The sequence below is a fragment of the Hydra vulgaris genome, chromosome 05, assembly GCF_038396675.1.
Source record: "Hydra vulgaris chromosome 05, alternate assembly HydraT2T_AEP".
Taxonomy (NCBI): domain Eukaryota; kingdom Metazoa; phylum Cnidaria; class Hydrozoa; order Anthoathecata; family Hydridae; genus Hydra; species Hydra vulgaris.
The window spans coordinates 29107501-29125834 of NC_088924.1; the positions used below are offsets into that span (position 1 = coordinate 29107501).

The 18334-nt window shown below is 27.0% G+C and overlaps 1 protein-coding gene across 2 annotated transcripts in view; it reads left to right on the plus strand.

The window, feature by feature from the left end:
* The window catches only part of LOC136080760 (phosphatidylinositol 3,4,5-trisphosphate 3-phosphatase and dual-specificity protein phosphatase PTEN-like), a 66857-nt gene extending 50580 nt beyond the window's left edge, over window positions 1–16277 (plus strand). For both annotated transcript variants that reach the window (XM_065797838.1, XM_065797837.1), the window contains exons 9-13: window positions 3653–3744; window positions 13034–13092; window positions 14375–14476; window positions 14621–14791; window positions 14879–16277. In XM_065797838.1, coding sequence (XP_065653910.1) covers window positions 3653–3744; window positions 13034–13092; window positions 14375–14476; window positions 14621–14791; window positions 14879–15757 — 1303 coding nt within the window. In that variant the 3' untranslated portion in view covers window positions 15758–16277. The remainder of the gene's footprint in view (window positions 1–3652; window positions 3745–13033; window positions 13093–14374; window positions 14477–14620; window positions 14792–14878) is intronic.
* The last annotated feature ends 2057 nt before the right edge of the window (window positions 16278–18334 follow it).

Below are 18334 nucleotides of genomic sequence, written 5' to 3' on the forward strand. Positions count from 1 at the left end.
TTATATTAAATAGAGTAAACTGGGGTAAGAGTAAACGGTTTAGCTTCAAATTCAAATATTTTTTTAAAGAAAAATATTTCATGTTTATCTTTTTTTTTTTGTTTTAAAGAGAATTTTTTACATTAAATAAATATATAAAAATTAAGAAAAAATATTTTGAAAATCTTTAAATAAATTGATTTTTTGAAGAAAAAAAACGTTTACTTTTCCCCTTTATAATTAGGGAAAAGTAAACTAGTTAAATTTTAATAACAATTTTTTAAGATATTAAGAAAATTAAAAATAAATAAGGATATTAAGAAAATCAAGGTAAATTAATTAAAAATAAAATAAAAACTAATCTTATTAGAAGTTAAAAAAAAAAAATATTTTAATCAAATATACAAAAAAAAAGCACATATTAATTAAAAAAATGAGTTGTTTCATCAGCAGAAGCAGGTTCGCTGCATTTTTTCATGCAAGAAACACCAATTTTTTATTTTTTGGGTAAACACGATCAACAAATCCAAGACTTGCAACTAAAAGCTTCACATTGGTACCACATTTTGTTTTGAGTTAGCAATGCTTCTTCCCAAACTCTGTGACACTTTTTGCACCTCTTGATATCTTTGTCTTGTCTCAATTTTTTTGAACGTTGAAGTTGCTGAAGCTTCACTGAAGTGAATTTTGTGTTTCTTTTATTGCTTTGACTTTTTGCCCTCATTGCCTTGCTTTAGTTTCTCAAGCACCTCAGATGTACTTAGACATTGTCCTTCAACTCTTGGAATGCTAACTCTTTTGGGGTTTTTTTGCGTGTCAATATGGTGGCGCTGTTAAACATGCTGTTTACCTTGATCACCTGAAAATCTAATTTCGTCAAAATTCCACAAATTGCAGGCAGTGTTAATGTTGATATTTGCTTCAAGAAATTGTTTTTGAAGTGTATTGAAATAACTTGTTATTTTGTCTTCGATACAAGAGGAAGCTCTGAGAGACGAAATATTGCCTGCTACTCTGACACTTAATTTATGACGCCATCGTTTCTTGAAACTTTGATACCATTCTCATCCTGGTATACTATTTGGAGGAAACAGATGATTTTGATTTGTAGATACTAAATATCCCCTAACTATTGCGATGACATCTGCAAAGGTTCTGCCGAAACCCCAATCAGCTAAACTGATAAATATTGAAACAAGAACAAATTCAAATGCTATACTTAGCACGGTAGTTGTACCTCGCCATGTGATTGGATTTTGTTGTGCACACACTTGTGAAGAGTTGCCTTTGGTATATTGTATGCCTCTGAAGCTTTACTGAGTAATATTTTGCCTTTTGATTTGTTCTACTTTAAGTTGAAAATGCTCTTCGTTGTAAGTTGTTTGCGTTTTATGAATGTGAGTATGAGTCATTTTGTTTTAAAATTTTTTAGATAAATAGCAAAGGCTGCCATATTTATTTGGTTAAATAATTAATAACTATTAATTAGTTTAACTGCTCTCATCTTAATGCATAAGTGCGAGCAATTAGCATGTTTACTCCTCCTCCGAAAAAACATTTATATTGGATTTTTGCTCATAACTTTTTTCCAAAACAAACTAGCAAATTCAATTTTGAAAAGAGCCTTTTTTGTTTAGTAAAATTTAATTTTAGTTTTGGGAGTTTTGAAGTTAATTTTTAAGAAAAAAAACTTTTTTCTTTTTACGAGGGTGAGAATTTGGAGGTTTGCTAAGGCAAAATTAAATTTTTAAAAATAATTTTTACGCCACAAAATAGAGCACAAAATTCTGCCTCGCATTTTTAAAGATTTTTTGTTTTAGCTTTCAAAAAATGCAAATGAAACAAATTACTAAGCCGTTCCTTTTTTCTTTCGTTTACTCTTACCACAGTTTACTCTACTTAATATATTATTATTTTTTCGAAAACTTTTAAAAAAAATGCCTTGTAGAAATTAAAATAAAATTAAAAAAACTTGAATTTTTTAATTGTATTTTAAATTTTTTATTTTAATTTCTACAAGTTAGTACGTTTTTTTTTATTTGTAAATAAATATAACGAAATAAATAGAGAAAAGTTTATTATTTAGTATTAATAGATAACAATTTACAACCATTAGATCATTACATATTATTAATTTGCGCACACTTTGCAAATTTGTAAAAAATTGTTTTGAAGGAATAACAATTAAATTCAATAAGCATCATTGGTATATCTAATAACTTATTGAGTAGAATAAAAATAATTTGAAAATAAAACTTCCTTATATCTCCTAATAATCTCTTATCTTTATATATCTTCTTCCTTATATCTCTTACCTCTTAAATTAGACTTTCGTTGTTAAATAAAGATAAGAACGACAACGCTCGATAAAAAAAACAATTTGTCACACCCTGGGCTTGTAAAAAGTCTAAAACCAAAATTTTGTAATTAGTAAGCAACTTTTTTAATGAATAAACATAGATATGCTCTCGCAAAAATCAAAAGCTCTCCTAAGAAGCTATTTAGAGGAGCAGCTCGCATAGCTTGCCATGTTCGTTTTAGGAGAGCTTTTTGCTGCTCTTCTACTCATTTCTTCCCGCCAAGACCTGTGTATGTATATATATATATATATATATATATATATATATATATATATATATATATATATATATATATATATATATATATATATATATATATATATATATATATCAAGGGTTGAATTAAGCAATTGCGATTTGTGATATCGGGAAAAATATCTTGTCTGCAAAATTTTAATTTATGCAAAACCATGTACTACAATAATTTTTTTATAATTTAACTGTTGTTATGATTTACAGTGTTTTACAGGAAGACTTGTGATTGCACATCTTTATATGACCACGAATGTGAGCATATAAAGATGTGCAATTGCAATATAAATATATAAATGCAATAAATACTCATATAAAGATATAAATGCAATACTTTTGTTTTGCTGACTTGGCCATGGTTTTTAAATAGTTAAGTAATTTTCGCACATTCTAAGAATGGCACTTGAAACCGAAAGTAATCTAAATAAAAATGAAAACAAAAACCTAAGAAAATATAAACAAAATTTTAGGATGCCTGTTATTTCCATCAACAAAATTTAATACGAGTGAGGAAACAAAACAGATTAGTCCAAATAATTTAACCGAAAATAAAACATCTATAATAAAGCATTGATATATATCAAACAACATTGAATTTTAACGTAAAATGGTGTGCTATAAACCCCACACCAGCCTATTTATTCCTGCTATAACTTACTGTAACAGAATTAATTAAAATTTTGTTAATAAATCAGTTTGGAATAATTATCTTAGAAACTTTTTTTATGAAAGTCTATTAAGCAAAACGCTTTAAAATTAAAGATAAAAATTTGGTTTATAGCCTATTTTTTTACCTTGGTTCATTTTCTCTTAGGTTAAGATTTATTTTCTTTTTTCAGTTTATGGTTTTTGTTTTCATTTTTGTTTAGGTTACTTTCGTTTTTAGGCACTATTTTTAAAATGCGCAAAAATTATAAAACTATTTAAAAGCCATGACCAAGTCAGCAAAACAAAAAGGTTATATGCATGATCATATAAAGACATGTGATCACACGTTTTCATGTGAAACACTGATTTAATAATTTACATTAAATAAAGTAATTCACAAATCATTTATTTAGAAATCAACCGGGTATTGATTTTGAAAGAAAACCTGTTTTTCTCAAATCATTCACATTTATTGGAATTCCTACATTTAATTATGGAACTTGTGGTGAGTAGTGATTTTTATAAAACATTATGTAAAGCTTTTTGTGTATTAAATGTCCATTTTATATTTTATATCTTGAGATATAACATCTCTGATGAGGTTATACTAAAGGATTTGAGTTTGGACAGACACCATTTATGAAAAAAGAAAGTTTAATTTTTATAGTTATCTTTTTTTCTGAAAAAATTAAAGTTGGCAATAATAATAAAATTCAAGTAAAAAGTCTGAAAAATTAAAACGCAAATTTATTTTATTATTTAAAAAACCTAAAAAGTCTAAAAACTCTAATACTTTCAAAACCTGCATAAGAGTATTTGGAAAAAAAATCTATTTGTAAACATTATTAAAACTACAATTTAAAGGAACTCAAAAACATTTAATACGCGCTTTTAAAAGTTTCTTAAGCGAACAAACACAAAAAGTAGTTCTTGGCGCAATCAGCTTTAAATAGAAAAAAGTAATACGCTGATGATACCAAAGTTATTTCATTCATTAAAACATTCAAAGACAGTCAAATGTTACAGCGAGGCTTATGTAAGCTGGTTGAATAGAGTGAAAAATGTTTAATCAACTTCAATAAAGAAATTGCAAAATTATGCATATCGGTAAAAGAAACTTGAATTGCAAATATTTTATGTGCAGTATACTCAAAATGATTCACCAAAATATTTCAGTTAATCAAGAAACAATGTTAGAGAGTGATCTTGGTGTTATGATATCAAAAAACATCAAATTGGAAAGACAAAATTTCAATGAAATCATTGCCATTTATGTTTTACCCTTTGATTTATGCCTGCTCCATACTGCAGTAGGGAGGACTTTACAACAAACAGCCAAAATCCTAACTTCATCCAAATTTGTAAAGTACTAGTAGTATTGATGAAATAATACTGGTAGTGTTTTTATAAGTATATATCTTTGTAAATAGTGGCAAATTATATATACATATATATATATATATATATATATATATATATATATATATATATATATATATATATATATATATATATATTTGTGTGTGTGTGTGTGTGTGTGTGTGTGTGTGTGTATATGTATATATATATATATATATATATATATATATATATATATATATATATATATATATATATATATATATAATTTTAATTTCGTTATACTATTTTAATTTTGTTATATTATTTGGTGTTGATTTCTCTCTCTGTTCACGGATACCCTGAAGGTGACCTAAGACTTTATATCAAGTCCCATGAAATTTTTGTTTTGTTTTTGAAAGTGGTACATTTGTACATTCTGAAACTATCAAAATTTAAATTATTGGTCGGTAGCTTTTGAGAAAACTTAGTAAGAAGTTTTATAAATAACGATGTTTTCATATTAAATTATTACTTTCGCGTCAGCCATTAAAGTTGTTTACTTTCTGTAGTTGTAGCAGCGCGATTGGCTATAATAATATTTATTAGTTTCCGATCAGCTTATAGTTTTTGTTGCTTCAAGACTTTAACAATATTTATAAACACATTTTGGCAATAACAGCGACTTCATTTTATTAATTAAGTAAAAATCTTATATTGACTTAAAATTAGAAGTGTATCAAAAAATGTAGGAACTATTTCTCAAGAATAGAAAAGAAATGCAAAAATTAGCTAAAGATTATAACAAGTTTTTATAATGCTTTTGCATATGCTGTATGAAAAAAAGTAATGATTTAAGATGCATTCAAACCAAATGCAATAATTAAGGTCAAAAACAAGGAAAAAATTATGAAAATATTAACAAGAGATTTTTTTGATAAAGCTACTCTGTTGAAAACCCTGATCAACCTAAAACGCTGTGTTCTAATTGCATAAAAGATCTATCGAGTTTAGAGAAAACAGATTCAAAAAGATTTTTATTCACTGCTCGACCTAAGTATGAAGGTAAGTTTTATAAAAAAATAAGCCAACTAAAACCAATTATGTTTTTTATTATAATTGTTCTGCTTATAAACAATATTGTTTTTGCACTAAAAAAATAACTTCTTATTACTTTTAGGTCTTAATACTAGAGTTGTTCAAGGTGGGAAATGTGAGTGTTTTATTTGTGTTAATGGGTGTAAAATTGGTACTGACAAAGTGACTCTTCCACCAATGGTATCATGTGAAACTAATACAATAATAATAATAATAAAAATAATAATAAGAGTTATGTTCTCTAACTTCTCTGTGTGAGTGGTATAACAAATGGATGGGTGCTGGAAGAAGCATTGAAAAAGCTGAAAATTTTAGTAAAGTAGTTAATCCTCCTTTATTGAATGGAAATGTAACAAAGTAGTTAGTGGAAATTGTAAACATATCAGGCTCACATATTTTTCTAGTCATAGTAGAAAAATTTCTCTAAATACTTGAAAAAACTTGTTTGAGGACACTAATCAAGGATTTCATTTTTTAATAGTTATCTATCAACAATTAATTTTGCCAGAGTACCTTATTAAGGTAAACATGGGTTAGAAGTAAATGGTTCCAACAAGTTTCTAAAAAAATTTGATCGCTTTCAAATTTATCTATGAGCACAAAATTATTAATGGAATATATATGAAAGCCTTAAAAGACTTGAGCAATGTTGTTCATTTATGTTTTGGAAAAACATTAAATCCAACTCTGATTTTGTTCAAAGGTTTTCACAAAGTTTCAGAGATCTTGGTTCAAACATTTCTCTAAAAGTTCATATAAGGGAGCATCATGTTGAAGAGTTTATTGTAATGATAGGAGGAAAGTTTGGTAAGTGCATGTTTAGAAAAATAACTGATAACTTTTCAAATTTTTACATATAAAAATTTTATTATTAAATATTTTGAAATAAAGGTTTAAGGTATTGGACTGAAGAAGCATTGGAATCATTCCATAAAGACTTCAAACAGTTTAGAGAATTGCGAAAGGTAGGACAACACAACGCCAATTTTAATGAAGTCTTGCAAAGAGCTGTATGTGTGTACAACACAAGGCATTTATAGTTAAAGAGTTACATATAAATAAAAAGTATTTACTTTATAAATTTAGGTAAATGTAGTGTTTTTTATTTGTAAATATTTCCTTTATTTTTAAAAAAAATATATTTTATTTAGAATTTTTTTATTACAAATCCAAAGACGATTCTATTGAGCCATTGTATTCCTGTAATCCTACCTTATCCGCTTCAATGAAAAATAAAGCTAACTTTTAAAAAGTGATAAATTATTCAATGTTTTAACTAGAAAGCCCTAATTGTTATCAGAAGTTATTTCTTAACACGATCCTCAAAGTCTCAATCCACTAGATCAAACAACCAAACAAATTATATACAACTATTTGATTCACTCGCAGTGGTCTTAGGGTGAGTCAGAGGGGCATTAACCTCTAGTTAAAACAAGTCTTATAACTTAGATTTCTTAGAAAGCTGCCAAATAACGATTTCACTTTTGATAGTTTTGGAATGTGCACTACATGGACTACTTTTAAAATCAAAAACAAATTTTCATGAGATTTGATAAAAGGTCTTAGGTCACTTTTAGGGTACCTGTGTGTTATAGTTATAGATTAAAATATAAATAAAAATTTTAATAAAATTAACAAAAAATAGAATGAAATATAAATGGTAATAATAAGAACTAGCTGAACTGACCCATATAAATGCGGGTCTTTGTAAGTCTATTCCACACTGAGCTCACAGTGAGCCATAAAGACCGCCAGGTTCAACTTTTCCCCACCTCTAATTTTTTTTCATAATAAGATAAGTGCTGCTTAGAAATGTTATTTTATTGTATTGGACAAATCTACAGTTGATCAGAAGTAACATAAAAACTTATTTTTCACCCTATTTACCCCCCTTCAAGTGATAAAGTTAGCCCCTTAATGATGATATTACCTCTTTTCAAAAAAAAAAAATTTTCGATTAATCTTTCATTATCCTCCTTGAAACAATCCTTTTTTTTTCTAACTAATCTTAAATTGAAGTGATTTAAACTGCTTTTACACCATTATAGCAATAATTAAAAGAAAAAAATACTATAAATGCAACAAAAACAACACAACTACTTTTATATTACAATATTTACATCTTATCTAAGCAAAAAGTGACAATAGCAGATTTCAATCATTTAGCATAATCTTTATGTTCAATCCTTCGCTTGTATTGAGACCAACTTTGAAGGCACTATGAACAGCTTCTCAATTCTGTTCAGCATCAGAACAACAGAGAACAACAATTAAACTTCACAAATGGGAGAATATCACAGACAACTATATAGACCTTCCAGGTAACCTTCAGCTCTGTATTTAAATGTATCTTTGCATAATGCTGTAGGTCACAAAATGATTCTTTAAACTCTTCAATAACTGAAGAAGCATTGCTGCCTACTTCATATCCAAAGGTGCACTCTTTAACCTTTGCAAACTTTCTGAGGCAATGAACTATAGGCAATAAATTAGTTTGAGATGCTAACACATCTGTCTAAGATATCTACTTTTTCCAGAAGTTTATTGGAATTGTTCCCATCAAAGCCTATCCCATAATAACCTCAAAGTAAGATATAATGTTCTTTGAGCCAATTTTTAAAAAGAGGCCAATTATCTAAAAGTAGTCTACCAAGTAATGTCACAATCCCCGTAAAAAGATGTAACTCTGGTGGAGGGACTAAGTGATTAAGTTTATCTTCAGCATTTTTATCTAAATAAACGAGTCGAGGACTAATAACGTTTTAAAAATCTTTCATCTCTAACCTTTTTTTTTCCATTTTCAACAAATAAGTTGTGCCAATGATCAAAAGAACCTAACGTTCTTGGAGTACTACTTTCTAAGGAACATTCGCCTTCACCCCACAACCAGGCATATTTACCTGAATGAGAAGACAAACCAAAGATGCTGTTAGCACATTTTAAGTCAAATGCAAGGTGATATGTAACATCATCCAGATTTAATCTACTCAAGATTTTCTGCAAATTTCCATTGTCTTCACAAGCATTTTCAACAATAGCAAGAATAAAACACCTTTTAACTCCACTGTCAATGTAATCTTATTTTTATTGGTTTTATCAAAGACATTTACAATTACTTTAAGATATCCTTGACCTCCATCTATTGATATACATACCATACTGGAAAAAGGATCCAATCCTTTTTTCATTAAAATACTAAGAATAAATTCAGAAGTGTCATGGATAAATACTACATGTCTTGTTACAATTTCATCATTCCAAATAAAGTTATCTTTTATATTTAGTTCTATTTTATATTTAGATTTAATATTCTTCTTTTAATGATGTCATCATACTAATTACATTATTCTCCACAACATTAGATGATCCCAGATTCTTACGGAGACTTGATATCAGTTTTTTGTTTTATTTTCTATCAATTCCAGTATAGAAGTTAATTCCATCTCTGTTTGAAATTATATATGATTAAAAAACTTTCAAGAAGATCTATTGTCTTTAGTTTCAACAGTTAAAGTTAATGGATTTCCACCTTAAAGATAAAGTATAATTAATTAAATGTATCTTTAACCTACCCCTACTTTAAATTTACAATGCAAACATTTGAAAAAGTTGTTAGCAACCTATACAATTGCTTAGTTAAAAGCCTCATATCTACTGAGTGTTTTATATGTGCATTTAAGTTTTATCTGAACATATAAACCCTTTTTAATTATTTAAAAATGAATATATAAAAACTTAGACACCTGAAGATATTTTAAAGGACTGGCGTCTCTCAATGCCTTCTCGTTCCAGCTTGTTTTTTATTATGCCTGAAGCAACTTGCTCACATAATGTGGGATCAAGAGTTTCTGCCTAATTAATTCAATTTAAAGCAGCCTGATAAGAACAACAGTTGTTATGTCATCCTGAAGAATCAATTTTACTCTTAAATTAATATATGCCTGGTGGTTTTTTATTAAGGTTTTTAAACAAATGTTTGATAACTTTCAATTTACTTATCAAGTAAATTATTATTTAATTTTTAACCTCTTGCAAGGAGAGTAAAGCAGCAGCTGCACATTTTTCTTCCAGAGATTCAACATCTATTGTATAAACATGAGATGATTGTATAAGATCACTAAGCTCAGTACTACGTCTAATTCTTGGTCTGTCAACCTAATTCAAAAATAATACTTCATAAAGAGTATATATCTTTATATGTATTAATCGTTTAACTTAAATAATTTTTAAGTCATATACTTGAGGAACTTTACTTATCCAGTTTAAAAGATAAGTGTTTGATCCCTTTTCCAGCAATTAGATGTTTCTTCTACAACTTGAACAAATTACATCCAGACAGACATTAGACTCTGCATTGAACTCAGGCCAAATATACTCCTTGATTTTATTTGCTACAGATGGTTGTATTTTTACTAAAGATTTTGAATATTTACCTTTTTTTTGAAACAAACTGCAAAAACAGTCTGTTTTAAATCAGCCATCTTTACCGTATGATGTTTTTTACTTGAATCATTTCAAAACTATTAAAGAAAAAGAAGCTAAGAATGGCGTATTGCAATATTTTTGAGGCCTAATTTTTAGGTTTTTCTAATTTTTAAAACTTAAAATACTAACTCTTCTGATTGACTTAAGATTTGTTCTGCACTTGAAAAAGACTTACATACACTGCATTTATTTATTTTTTTAAATAAAATTAGAGGTGGGGAGAAGTTGAACCTGGCGGTCTTTATGGCTCACAGTGAACTTTTCTATACATTTTCCTTATATATATATATCCTAGCTTTCTGGATCCAAAAAATATGGGTGTTTACCCAACCTACCATTTCTATACTTATCGATTCCACACTGATCATTTCTATACCTGTTATTTGTTTACTTCAATTTTTTTACGTAAAATAACTCATTTTGAAAAATTATTTTATTTTAAAAAATAAACATGCGCATTTTTTTCGCATACCTAAAGCTTATAAAAGATTTATAATAAGGTTTGTTTATCTCCTAAATGCATATCTTTGATAGTTCATCTTTTTGGGGGATAAAAGACGTCCCATAAAAATTTTGAATGTTTTTCAATCTTGCTATGTTTACAGCAAAATTTATAACAAAATTTTTATTATAGTATATATCTATAATAATTATAGCAATATTTATAGCAAAAAAATAATAATATAGCAAAAAAGTTTCCTGATTGTTAAAATAAAATTCAAAAGTTGTCTCATTTTTATAGATTTATGATTCACGATTGTTCCATATTCTGCCTGCAAACGCAACATATACTTAAGATGTTTACACTTACAGACTTTAGTACGCAACGCTATATAAAAGGAACTTAGAAGATCTTAAAAAGACCACTAAAAACTATAGACTATAAAACACTAAGGGATCGTCTATAATAACACAACAATAAAATTACTTCTAAAAAAGAAGAAGGAAATCTTAAATTGTTTTGGCAATTTTCATTAAACTTAATGAGCTATTTTGAATTATTATTTAATTTATGACTCTGCAAAGGAAAATTTTGATCTTTTTTGTTTTGTTCATTAGTGAAATTTAGCATTGTGTAATTTATGGGCGATTCTTAATCTAAAAGTTAAGCGAACAAAGAATGCAGTACACTATTTAAATTCTGTCGTTGTTGCGCAGTCGGTTTAGAATGTTTAACAGGGGCATTGTAAAATAGCTGTGAAACTATAAATTTCCTTATTATATCAATATCAAATAATTTAAAGTTTCAATTATTTTTAAAAATAATAAATTTAATAAAATGGCTTAATTTAAATATAAAATTAAAATTTTCAATTATGTTCTTAATAAAAACATACTTTTTAAACCCCATTACTGTTTTAAAAAAAAGTTAAGGTCGCCACGCGGCAAGTTCAAATCAACATCCTTATAGTTCTATAGATTTTATATTCTATATATAAACATGTTGTATACTCATTTTCCTTGCACGAACTCAACTTAGTTGTATAAAAACTTGAAATGTAAAACTAAAATATCATTAGTAAATAATCATGACGCATAAGCAAAAAGTTCCCTTCGTTTTTTCGAATTTTTAGCTTTTTAAAAAATCTTTTTGTTTGTTGAATTGTATTATACCGTTACATATGTTTTTATATAATCATATTTAAAACCTCACAAGTATTTTGTATTTTAAAAAATCAAAAAAAATTTAAAAAAGAATGTCGCCACAGGAGTAGGACTCGGAGTTGGAGTAAGACTCGAACCAGGTAGGCTTTTTGTTCAGAAGCTCTGCGCGCTAACCACTCGGCTACTCTGGCACATTTACAAACGAAATTTTGAAAGTGTATAATAATTTTTTTAACAGAAATAAATGCTGTAGATCAAAATAAAAGAGAAGTTGAAGCAATGCAATTAAAGTGAAAGTCTGTAAAACTTAATATATGTTTAAGTACGTTTTAAAATTACATAATTTGAAGTTTACGTACGTTAGATATTTGCATACACATTATTTCACTTTTTTTTTTAAAACAAAATGTTTCGACTCTTTCTCGCTATTACCACAGTTGCAATTGCTGCCAAGAGTTCTGTATCAAACATGCTCAAAAGGGCACTACTACTATTAAGTTCAGCATTATTATATAGATAATAAAAATTATTATTTTCTAAAAGAAAACCACAAAATACTCAACTACACAACCAATGTAATGAATGCTGTTAAATAAAACTTTATTAAAAACCTAACAAGGTGCTAAAATTGAAACTTTTTGGACAAATAAGCCCAAGCCGATAAGTTACATGAATATATATACGGGTGTATAAAAATATTATGCGATCAATAAACATAAGTTTTTAATACTGAGTAGTAAAGTAATAAATACAATTATTATCTTATTACTTGGTATAAAAACTGTTTCCATTATTTGTAAGCCTTTTTTTTTTAATTTAATATAATTTATTTTGTAACAGTTTTATTTTTTCGCTGTTTTATGTCTGATAATATTTTGTTCTACTAAACAATACAAATAAAATAGTTGGTACCCTGTTGTTATTTTATATACTTTTTAAAAATTTATTTTTATTGATTTCATTTTACATACAAAAAGTGTATGTAAAATGAAATCAATAGAAGAAATTTTTTGAAAGAATACAAAAATATTGATTGACTTACCAAAGTTTGCCTAATATAAAGGTTTGACTTTAGCGGAGAATTAACTTAGAGTTAACCTGTGTTCTAGTTAACTCTATGTTAATTCCTCAATTAATAACCTCACCCTCCATATCTCCTACTGTTTTATGGTTGCTGTAAGGAATTTTTATGAGCATAAATATCTTTCTCTGAAATCATTTTTTTTTTTTTTTTAATGATTGATTTTTTTTTTCATATTTAAATTTAGTACCGAGTTTTGTAATTTTTTCGGGAGAAGTTGAGCTTTATAAATCCAAAACCTTCGAGGTAAATTTTTTGTCATTTTTAATATTGTTATTATTAAAAACTATACCTAATTTAACTTTTTAAATAATTTTTTTTTTGTGATGTTGTACATCAATTTTTTCAATAAACTTTATATAAAAAAATGATGTTTTTGTTGTACTCGATACATTTTTATTTTCTGTGAACTTCATATAAAACCTTTGTATTTTATATATAATTTGTAAATGATGTTTTTTGTATAGTATATAGTAAATTGTAACCTAAAGTTTAAATGTAACTAAGTAATTTTTTTAGTTACCTTATAGAACAAACCTTCATTTTCAGTTAAGGGTGTACTTAAGACAAAGTTTTTTAAACAGAAAGCTACTGGCTTGTTTCTAAAATTAACTTTCTATAAGCATTATTATAATTAATTTAAATGTAAAATTCTGTCGAACAAAAACTTTTAAAAAAACTTTACTAGTACATAAAATGTCCTTTATATATGCATAACTCTAGATACATACTGTTCTCAAATACATATTCTTTCTTCGTAATTTATTTTTACAATTAAAATCTAAAATCTATGAGGTTTTATTCTTTATTTGTGATAAAACTCTGCATAAATGATTGTTTATTAAGGCGCATCGTGAAAATGAGTTAAAAATAATAACAAAAATGAATTGATAAAATTTTTAAAATGGGATTTTCGTGACTTTTTGTTTTATTTTAATACAGATGCACGAAACAAATTTTGAAAAAATATTTATTATTAAGGTAACTTTTAAAACGATACGGTTTTTTAATAACTCGTCCTTATTTATTGTTATCCTTATTGTGACAGCTTAATCTTTTGGAGTGACGTTCAGTCTTATTCTAACATCAAATATGAATTTTTTTTTCAAAAATTACATATTTGGTGTTAGGTAAAATTAGCAAGACGGTCAATTATTTAGAAATAGCGATCTAATATGTGTATTTTTAAATAAACGCTGTTTCATTTGTAACATTTAGTTTACAAAATTTACTGTTTTTAAATAATGAACAATTGCATGTAACAACACCAGTATTATTAGTATAATTATGGTAACAATACCGCACCACGCCTAAGAAGAAAAAAATGTCTTTAGCTGTCAAGAAAAGTATTTATTTTCAATAATATATCTATTTAAATAGTTCAAGTGCACAATTGTAAAATTAATGAGTAAAAATAAAGAACTTGGAATGAGTTTCGTTAAAATAAACTTTTAATAACATAATTTTTTTATTAACGCTTTTGTTGTATTTCTTTTCTATATGTCACTTTCTGAGCATCATATTGTAGATAAAGAAATCCGAGAAAGAATATACAATGCATTTGGAAAATCCACTTCCACTTTGTGGCGATATTAAAGTAGATTTCTTTCACAAAGATTTATTCAAAAAGGTGTTTATATTTTATTGTTGATAAACAAATTTTTTTATATTATTGTTTTTTTGTTTTTTCGTACTGTGTTCGTGGTTTTCTGATTGTTGGAACGCATGTTTGTTTTTAATATATTGTAGGAACGCCTGTTTGTTTTTATTGTAGGAACGCATGTTTGTTTTTTGGTTTAATACTCTTTTTTTGGAGTACCACAAAACGTCAACTCGCCCAATTACAAACAAAAATGACAACGTAAAACACATCTTGTTCAGTAAAAATGAGCTTGATAAAGCAAATAAAGACAAAAAACACAAATTTTTTCCTAAGAATTTTGAGGTTTTTAATTTTATATTGGTATTATATCAAAACTTTTATAAATATCTTTTTTATTGAGTTATTTTTTAACTGTTCGTTGGTTTTTAGCTATCTTTAAGTATTGCACTTCCTGAAAATGGGAAAGAAATTATCGATAAAGGATGTAATAATAAAGAAGCGAAACAATGTGATGATAAATCAAAATCTAATGAAAATAAAAACGAGAAATTAAATTCCTCATCTACAGATAAATTAAATGAACTTAGCAATACACTAAAAATTTCACCAACTTCCCCTGAAAATGGGAAAGAAAATATCGATAAAGGATGTAATAATAAAGAAGCGAAACAATGTGATGATAAATTAAAATCTAATGAAAATAAAAATGAGAAATTAAATTCCTCATCTACAGATAAATTAAATGAACTTAGCAATACACTAAAAATTTCACCAACTTCCCCTGAAAATGGGAAAGAAAATATCGATAAAGGATGTAATAATAAAGAAGCGAAACAATGTGATGATAAATTAAAATCTAATGAAAATAAAAATGAGAAATTAAATTCCTCATCTACAGATAAATTAAATGAACTTAGCGATACACTAAAAATTTCACCAACTTACCCTGAAAATTTTAGTAGGACATTATCTCCGCCTTCTAAGAAACGAGAGAGCCCTGCCTCAAGCAATGGTAATTTTCTTACTTGTTCTTTAAGTCGATCTTTAAACGCCCTAACTGATACACCTTCAGTAGAAGAAGAGCAATTAAGTGATGACGAAGGAGAAGAAGAAGAAGAAGAAGAAGAAGAAGAAGAAGAAGAAGAAGAAGAAGAAGAAGAAGAAGAAGAAGAAGAAGATGATGATGATGATGATGATGATGATGATGATGATGATGATGATGATGATGATGATGATGATGATGATGATGATGATGATGATGATGAAGATAAAAAAGTAGAAGAAGAAGAACAGGTTACGAAGATTTAAACACTTAAATTTTTTCCAACTTGTCTGTCATAAAATAAAAATGATGATGAAACCTAATGACATCTTTTGAATGGCGTTGAAGCCTTTTATAAAAAGTCTCAAAAGATGGAGTCCCAATAAACTACACACTCCATTGTGTGTTATATGAGCAATTACAATCAAAAATTGCATTCGCACAAATTTTTTATGGAAAGACCCTAATTTTTTTTTTTATTTATTCGATTATTTTTTAATATAATTCTCAAAAAAAAATCTATTTTAAACTGAATATTTTGTTGATCAAGTTTTATGCTTTGTTTTTTAAACAACTTAAAATTAGATTGCGATTTTTTTGTTTAAATCTTGTTTTCTTAATTTTTATGTGAATTATGCACATTACATTAACTTAAATATAAATTTTTAAAAACTGTTTTTAATTTATTTTATTTGTCTGAAGTAATAAAACTATTTTTTTTTTTTTAAGTGAAGCTGAAAATTTTGAGTTTGTAATGTTTAATACAAATACAAATAAATCTAACTATCTGCTTTTTGATCTATCAAAAACATCACGCGAAGTTAGGGGCAGGTTCTCTGCTGCGATAATTTGGATCTGCCCTCCAAAGTTGGCGAATTGTCAAAAAAAGGCTCAATTGAACATATTATAAGTAGTTAGATATATAGTAATAGTAATAGATTATATCAGGAACAATATTTTTTGTTATTAGCCTGAAATATTGTTTGTATACTTATCGCGGTGACTCAGTTATGAACTTCTTAGAATGCTGTATATCCTTCTCTGATTAGCCAGCTTTTTTGCAAAAACCAGTAGTGTAATCATCTATATATTCTCAGGGATTCCAGTTTAATTGGCTCTTCCCACCTGACAAAAGTAGTTACATAAAAAAAAACGTACTTTCTTTGAGTCTGAAATTAATTTCTATCAATAATCAATATAATGTAGTATTCCATAAAGAATTATTTTAAAGTTTTAGATGATTACAGCTAAAATTTTTTAAATTTGGCTGTAATAAAAGTTTACACAAATTTGATTTTACATTTACTTTTATTTATACTTATACAAATAAATCTCACAAACTGCTTTTTAATTTAACAAAAACATCCCTGGGAATTTGATTTTACATAAATTGATAGTTAAAAGAAACTTTTTAATATAAACATAGTAAATTATTTAAAATTAAATAGATATTATTTAGGTTGAATAAATAGTTACTTTCATTTATATAGTATGTACGTACATAAATCTATACAATAATAAATCAATTTATTTATTTTTTTCAAAACTTTTGGGGGTTTTTTCAAGACTTGACTTTAAAACTGACAAGACGCTTTTTAAGACGAGTAAGTTTTTAGGTTGTTTTTTTTTTTAACTGTTTTTCTCTGTAGTTTTTTTGTTTTTTCTCTGCAATTTACCTTTTAAATTTCCTTCTCTTTATTTGCTTCTTACCACTATCTTATTGCCTTATTTTTCTGCTAATAACTAATCGATTAAATTGTTTCGAGTTATTAAATAATTTTTTTTGTTGAAATAATCTGCTTACCTTTAACTGACACAAGTGCGAATAAGTGACATAAGTGAGTCAAAAGAATTTGCAAACATTGGCATAAGTGCGTCCTAATATAATATAACTGCAAGAGGGAAAGCTGATTCATGAAATTACAGGATTGTTTTTTATTTCGTGGTTTATCAAAGTTCCTTTCTCTTTGAAAATTTGGTAATTTTAGTTTGATAGCTTATCACATATTGTTCCAATTTATCTTCATCTTTAAAACTGATTTAGAAAAAATTTAATATTTCTAATATTATTTTAAGTTATAAAGCACCAAAAACAGAATCGGGCGGAGGTGTACTTGATTCACGTGTCAGTAAAATGATGATTTATTTTAGCCGTTTTTAAATCGAAATCAACTAAGATATGCCACAGTACACCTCCGCCCAGAATCGTACTAGTTTTTTCTTTTTTGTAATATTTCGGTCTAATTTATATAGACCATCATCAGACGTAAAATATCAATTTACAAAATAAAATATTATAAATTATAGTCATTACAAAGACGACGAAAAAGACGAAAGAAGTCATTACAAAGACTACGAAAAAATTGTTGTTGTTTTTTAATGATTTTCTTAAATAGTGGTCCCCAACTATTTGAAGCAACTTTTACCCCGTTATTTCTGTTAAGCAGTACCGGGGATTGTTTAACCTCCTGAGATGTTTGCGCATAGTTAATTTCAAGCGATTCCCTTATTTTCCTTTTATGATAGCTGTTATTTATAAATAAAGTTTTTGGGTGCAGCCAGTCGAACATCCCATGGCATTCTTTGCAATGCTCAGTTGCTCCAAAAGCATGCCAATTGCCATTCATGTTAATAGTATGGTGTTCTATGCTTCTTTTCAAAATTCTCTTTTTTTGTTTCCCTAATATAAATTCCGCCGCATGAACACGTAAGCTTGTACACCCCAGTGTTGCTGTTTGGCATTAAACTAGATTTGTTGTTATAGAGAACTGTTTTATAATTCTAAACTATGTATCATAGATAATATTAGTAAATATAATTTGTTTCATATCAATGATTCTCAA